Source organism: Pterocles gutturalis, unplaced genomic scaffold, assembly GCF_000699245.1.
Source record: "Pterocles gutturalis isolate BGI_N339 unplaced genomic scaffold, ASM69924v1 scaffold84, whole genome shotgun sequence".
Lineage (NCBI taxonomy): Eukaryota > Metazoa > Chordata > Aves > Pterocliformes > Pteroclidae > Pterocles > Pterocles gutturalis.
In genome coordinates this window covers 1-7,784 of record NW_010127769.1, presented here as the reverse complement: position 1 = coordinate 7,784, position 7,784 = coordinate 1, and the positions used below count along the sequence as shown (strand labels likewise).

At 37.2% G+C, this 7,784-nt stretch overlaps 1 protein-coding gene across 1 annotated transcript in view; it reads right to left on the bottom strand.

Moving 5' to 3' along the window:
* WDR25 (WD repeat domain 25) overlaps nucleotides 1–5,570 on the bottom strand; it is a 63,360-nt gene extending 57,790 nt beyond the window's left edge. Inside the window, exon 1 of the mRNA XM_010079358.1 lies at nucleotides 4,854–5,570. Within this exon, the coding sequence (XP_010077660.1) occupies nucleotides 4,854–5,570 (717 nt within the window). The remainder of the gene's footprint in view (nucleotides 1–4,853) is intronic.
* Nucleotides 5,571–7,784: the final 2,214 nt, after the last annotated feature.

Genomic DNA, 7,784 nt, shown 5'->3' with positions numbered 1-7,784 from the left:
AAAAGAATAAAAGGTTTTGAAAATCTGAATAAAAATAGTATTCCTTGTAGTACTTGATACACTGCAGGAAGCAACATCCATACATTAAATTTAACTAGTATGAGTAATACACCACACCAGATGTAACAATAACAAGATAGTCTCATAAGACCAATGAAGTATCTGGAAGAGATCTCTTGAGGTAGCAAGTTACAAAGATGAACTACTTTGGAGCTCAAAAATCCCCTGACTTCAAAACAAGCAGAGATCAGAGGTGGATTAAAGGCATCATAAACCTTTGACTTGCTCTTTCTCTCTAGGCATCTGCTCATGGACCCTACTAGAGACTGACCACGGGGCTAGACAGCGTAATTAATCTGCAATACGTATCACTTCACATACAAGATTCTATCTTACTTTCTAACTTACTCTGTGAAGTTTTCTTATACGTTTTGCAACACATACAGAAACCTTTAACTTTGGTCTTTCAACACACAACATGGAGGCAGGCATCAAAATCTTCTAGTCTCAGATGCTGAGGAGCCCCATATCTGCCGGTAGAAGTGTTACCCTAGACAATTACACCTCTGAGCTGATAACTGGTTTTTTTCAATCGCATGACTTGATAACTGTTTGGGTTTTTTTTTTAAATGCAGCCACACACAAAAAATATTAGAGAAAATACTTTTAATGAACAATATAAAATCCTCTGAAACAGTGCATTCCTTCCTAAATTTGCAAGATATTTATACAAACTGCGTCAGATGACCTTTCCTGACACTAGCCTGTTCTTCAGTCAACACAAACTGAAAACAACAACTCATTTTTTTGCAAACATTGTAGCATGACTTACACTGATTCATAAAGAAGATGGTAAAGTGCACGTTGGTTAATCTGGGGCAACTTTCTTTTCCCCCAATTTAAGCAGGATACATACACACTTAAAAAGTAAGAAATCACATACTCAGTGCTATATATACATTTTAGACATACCGTGTGATATGGGCAATTTAAGTTTAGCAATTTAGATGGAAATAAAGAAAGTAAGATCACTAAATTAAGATAACTAAACCGTGTGTTTCTTCCTTCTCCATGCCAACAAAACAAAACAAAAAAAAACAACAAAAAAAAAAATCTTTTCCCAGAAAGGGAAATTCTTAGATTGTGATGAAAAATTGAAGAGGAAAATATTTAAGCACATAAGAACAGATAAAAGATGAAAAATTGCTTGGCTAAATACTACAAAAAAGGCAAAGGATTATAGATCTTTTGTTTTAAGCACAACTTAAACTATCCCAAGTCAGTCAGATCTGCTTAGACAGAACTCTCAGCTCTAAGAAATCTTCATTAACATTGGATTCATAAATATCTTAATACATAGGCTGAATGCAAGGAATGAATCCAAGGTCAGAGAATCAGAATGGTTTGGATTGGAAAGGACCTTAAAGATCATCTTGTTCCAACCCCTCTGCCATGGGCAGGGACACCCTCCACTAGCCCAGGTTGCTCAAAGCCTCATCCAGCCTGACCTTGAACACCTCCAGGGATGGAGCATCCACAGCTTCTCTGGGCAACCTGTGCCAGTGTCTCACCACCCTCACAGTAAAACATTTCTTCCTAATATCTGATCTAAATCTACCCTCTTTCAGCTTAAAATCATGACCCCTCATCCTATCACTATATTCCCTGATAAAGAGTACCTCCCCATCTCTTCTGTATGGCCCCTTTAAGTACTGGAAAGCTGCTCCTCATATGGGAGGTACTGCATCCCTCTGATCATTTTTGTGGCCCTCCTCTAGACCCTCTCCAACAGGTCCATGTCTTTCCTGTGCTGAGGCCTCCAGAGCTGGATGCAGTGCTGCAGGTGGGGTCTCATGAGAGCAGAGTAGAGGGGGAGAATCAACTCCCTGGGACTTGCTGGTCACGCTTCTTTTGATGCAGCCCCAGGGTACAGTTGGCTTCCTTGGCTGCAAGCGCTTATTGCCGGCTCATGTTAAGCTTGTAATTACACATAAAAATATTCACTCACAGTTATTCACATGGTTAACTGAAAGTACAGAGTTTTGAGGCTCTGGATTGCCTACTCTCTCTGATCATACAGGGATTTTAGGCTTCTAACTGTGCTTTGAGTTTTATCTGAATCAGCTGTTCAAAGTAAATCATGCAAACATCCTGAGTGTCTGTATGTTCCCCTGAAAGGTAAGGAGAAACACTTCCACTGCGTGGATTTAAACTAGCAATTCCAAGAAGCTGTTTTTGGAAGAAAACAACAAACAAGGTAAGCTGTGGGAAGGTACAGGATGAGAAGAAAAAAAAATAAAAAAACAAAACAAAAAAAAAAACACAACACAAAACAGTACATCTACATCTGCTTTTTCAATCGGTTGTTTCATGCTTATAGCAGAAAATTGAGAACTTCAGACAATGGTAGACAGACAAAAACATCCCCAGAAGGTAAACTACTGCTGTCATAGTCATTAGAGACTTGTGGGCTCATGACCCTAGAAAGTTACTGAAATTAGTTTCATAGCATCAAGCCAATACTTAATCTAACCGTGCCCTCTACTGGCCTGAAAGGTATTTGTGTAAAGATGCAAACTTTAAAGATGCTACTGCTCATACCCTTACAGGCTTTGATTACATTAAGAAGTAACAGTAAGAAACACTCACAGGTATTTCTCTACAGGCTACCTTCCAAAATATGGAAGTGTGTTTTAATATACTTTGTAACAGTTGCATTATTACCTTATTAATTTTTTAGACTTGCATGCTCTGAAGTGTTGCCACCATTAACATACTTTATTCACATTGAATTTCTATGGTTTGGGGCACCTACGTTTAAAGACTGCTTCCAATCAGGGGTGGTAAACCTGCTTTAGAAAATAATCTTTCTTTCTGCTTAGAAGACAAAACAGACAGGCTATTATTTACATTTTTAATAATTTTACATTGCAGTAACAACTTTCATTTTAGATTGTTTTACCCAATTTAACACATCCATAATTTCACTCATCAGTAAAATGAGGCTCTGGGGTAGTAAACAAGCATTAAGTATATGGTGTGACAGCCAAAAAGTCAAATTCAGACATACTGAAGTCAGAGGTCCACATAGTTTTGTACAATCCAAAATTAAATTGCTGCTTAGAAAAAACATCTATCAGCATTTTTTGCACATCTTACTCTTTTCCTTCTAAGTGTGTTCTTCAAGTAGCAGCCAAGATTTAACTTATTCAATATATTAAAGAACACTTGCAAAGAAAAACAAAGGTACTTTTTTCCATTCCATTAAATTTCCATTTAATCTTTGAGACAAAAATGTAAAAAAAGCTTTGGAAAGAAGATGAAGGAGGAATTATCATAGAATGTTTTGGGTTGGAAAGGACCTTAAAGATCATCAAGTTCCAATGCCCCTGCCATGGGCAGGGACACCCTCCCCTAGACCAGGTTGCTCAAAGCCTCATCCAGTTTGAAGTATTCAGACTTTGACGATATGACAGGTTAAGCTGACTACAGAACCAAAGATGTTATTATAACTTACGAGAATAAAAGAAAAGCAATCGAGAGGAGTAAATTTTATTCATGCTGTAGACCTAGAGTTTTCTCCTCTGTGAGCAGCAGTGCTTTAACAGACATTAAGGAGAAAAAAGCAAAAACTCTCTCCAAGATTCAAGAACATCACTGTTTCAAAGATAAAAAGTCAGCACGGGGCCCCATGGCAAAATTGGAAAAAGACAAAATGAAAGAAAAAAAATTGTAAAACAAGAATTCTTCACTACAAACTAAACAGCAAAAGACTTAAAAAAAAATCAATTTTGATAAGAGAATTTAAGAATATTTTTTCCCACATTAAATCAGAATTCAAATTCAGTTTTAAAGTTCCTTCCTCTCCTTTTATTTTAAAAGTATGCCAATACAAAGGGTGTTCTTCTTGCCTCTTTACTTAACGAAATTTACTTAAAGCCCTAAATTTTATAACCAAGTTTTTAAATTATTGTACATGCTATGCTAAATACATGCTAGATACAATAAAGCATGCTTTCCACCAAAAAGAACACTTTCTGTGTGCTCTTATCAAAACTGTGTTCCTGTGTAAACCCACTTCGGAAGACTTAGTTGAACCCAGAGGTGGCATTAGCCCTGTATCTGGGAAAGCATACACATAAAATATTTTTATCAATCATTGTTAAAATTAAAGTAAGACTCATTGGACTGATTACATTAACAAACAAATAACTGAAGCCAAACTCACTAAATCTAGAAGGAAAATACACTTTAAGTATTGAGCAGTTAACCCTCTAAACAAACTTAAAATGGGAAGATCCTTAGGTCATGACAGGACACCTTTCTGGGATTCAAGACCTGCCACATTAGTTCCAAAGAAACTGACATCTGACCTAACATACCTTCTCCAGCAGGAGTCACTTAGGCCTGTCAGAAAGGCAAAGTTCCTCAAAATATTATTCCAGCATTGGTGGTCAGTTGTTTAACGATTTGAGGCAGAATCTTTATCCAGACCATAGTGCTTATGGCCATTGTGACAGTAAAAAGTAGGAAATAATGAAAACCTAACACTAATGCAAATTACAAGAAATGACCTAGTAGAGATCTAACTTCTTAAGTTAAGATCTAACACACTGATTCATCTAATATAAAAAAACCACATTCCAAAATAATAGAACTGACTGTAGGTACAGTGAAGGATTAGGCTGCAAGTTCATAATAGGGTTTTGTCCTGCAAAGCATCTCCTTGAATTATGAACACTTTGGAACTGTTAAATACACACAAGCAAGGATGCTATTCTCAGAAGACCATTATTCAATACAGTATTTTTAAGTTTGATGATTGGTCCACAAAGCATCTTGTTGTACATTACCTTGATTGTTTTATCCATAGAAGCCGAGAGAAGCATGTGACTTTGTTCTCGTACAGGACACCACTGGATTTCATTAACAGGGCCGCTGTGCTTAGACATGTAAAATATTAAGCTTTTGGGGACTTCAGTTACTTTATATTTGGATCCCAAATATGGCTTAATTAATTCAGAGATCCTTCTCAAAGTCTGCTCTCCTGATATGCCTAGCTTAACATCACAATCTGAGCTATCCCTCTGATCAGATTCTTTTTTTTCAGGCATTCTGGAATTTTCTTGACGCAACCTTTTAGGGATATATGGTCTAATTCCTTTTATTGCAGAAGTACTGTCTTTATGAATTCTCTTCTGGGAAATGCCATTTACAGAGTTTGTTGAAGAGCTTGATGTCTGTTCATAGTTCATGTAGGACATACATAATGCAGTATGGCCAGAGTATGCTCTCCTACAATAAGGAGATGTCAAATCAGTGTTATTATTCTGTGCATAATGCTCAGGGGGATCTTCACAAACAGTGCTTGTGCCAGAACTGTCAGTGCTCTCAGCAGGCTGCATTTCATATGTAGATTTTGTACCCAAACTACCAGGTGCAAAGTACTGAACATGATCCACAGAAGAACTTGGAAGGCTTGTTTGTCGACTAGAAGTATTGGGAAGTTCAGTCTTTTCAGCTTCTGCCTCAGAGTCTGAATCATCATAAGCAACGAGTGACGAGCTCATTATGGCTAGACACAGCAGACTCCAGAAATCTCCGCGCTGCAATCCTCCAAAATGATGATCTACAATAAAGAATTGATTATTCAGAGCACAATGTATCACAGATTCTACAATTTGAGTAACTTAAGGATATAAATATGCTTTTCTTAAAGAAAAAAATCATTACTTTTACTCCTGGTATGGAATTTATTCTTCTATTATAACACATCTTATGCACTTATGCAACACCATTTGCCTCCAAGCACTTTGCATACATTTTTAATGCACTGCAGAGATGCATTTGCATATCACAACACAATGAAAATTACTTGCAACATCAGTGCCGTAAATCAGTTCAATCTTATTTGCAGTAGCACTTCCCTGCACACAGAGGGTAATTAATAATGCAGTGATTTGGTATGGACATTTATAAGAATATAAATACAACTATTTTGGAGTCAGTCTAACAGCATCTACTTCTTAACAATACAGATGACTTGAAAGATGTAGGAAGGGCTCAACTAGCATCTAAAGGTAATACATTTTTGACCCATGCAGCAGTCTTGCAGTATGAGGAAATTTTCCACCTGTATTTCCCACAGAGCAAGTTTCACACAGCCTTTAGTTTTACAGAACAGGCTTATGCCAGAAGCTAAACCAAACACACTATTTGCATCTACTTACAGAAAAATAAGAGCATAATGCCTTGTTTACTATGGAAAAAACTTTTTCAAAGTGTCTGTGAGAAAGAAATCTTATGCTGAGACTGCATATGTGATGTGCTGAGTAACTCACCACCATAACAATCCCATCAAGCTTTTTCCAAAAATTTTGACAGAGCATGTGAAGCATAGGGTTAACTACATTCAAGCTATTGATGTGTCTGCTAAAATGATCTTTTACCCTCTGCTCTTTGTAGTCAAAAAGTACTGCTATCCTTCAATTGCTAAGATTGATTAAAATGAGAATCTGGTACAAAAGCTGGTATCTACGTAAGCATTTGTATCATTGATGCCACAAATACTACTAAAGGAGTAGTACATGAACTTGTCAAGATTACTCATTTAACTTCAGAATTGGAAAGATTTGATTTACAAGATGAATGTTTCATTTAACCTACAGAACCATTACATGACAGGCTACGGTCTGTATTCTGCAATGAAATTTACAAGCACAGATCCAGAAGATCCCATTAAGACATACATATTCACCATGACAGATCCTTTCCAAGGTAAGCGATCGAGACGTTTAACAGGAACAAGGTGACTAACTTTTTAGCACATAAAAACATCAAGATCTCCCTCTAGAGGACATTTTGTCTTTTTCTGAAGTTTGTAAGTGACAGCAACTAAAAGTAAGGAATTTTTTTTTTAATAATACAGCTTCATTTATTAAAACAGCATTTCACTTAAACAGTGTCAAGGAAATGAACTAAGTAGTGTTTCAGGAAAACAATTCAAAAAAGAGTAAATTTAATTTTTTTTATCAGTAAGCTGAAACTTCTTAGCAAATAAAGAGTAACTTTGAAGGACTGCACTTTAATAATTGCAACAAGTGGTTACTATTTGTACTGCAGTGCTGAAAACAGGCCCCAGCCAAAATGCATGATGTTCAAAGAACAAAGACAGTAAGAAGCTGACCTCTGGCTGAAAGCCATAAATGAAGATACACAAGTGGATTTGGTTGGACTTTCAAAGTTACTTTACTTTAATACAAAACAAATTTAAGCCAAGATTCAGAGGTCAGTGCCAGACAGTACCTTGCATACACCACGTTAAAAAGCTTCCTATGGGATACAGGAAAGAAACCGCCCCATTGCATCTAGTCAGCATAAATCCACTCCACCACACACATCCCCCGTAGCCGCCAGTGTTTGTGTAAAGGCAAATCATTTGTCACCTTAAGACTTCCCATTCAAATTGCGTTTTTAAACAAACACCACCCCAAGGTTTCTTCTGCTGCCCTAACTAAAGAAAAATGTGGGGAAAGAAACCACAACGTACTTCATTGGAAACAGACTGTAACTACATTGCAGATTTATTACTGATGTGATTTACAACGTACTAAGCTAACAGGGAAGTTTACAGAGTTTGGGTTTTCTTTCATTTTCGCACGGCAGATTTACCTGAAGGCACTGAACCAGAGCGCGTTAGGTTCAGCACGCACGACACCACCCGCCCACCAAGCGACGGGAAATGTCTGCACAGGCATGACACTAGAGCCGAGAGCAGCGCTGCC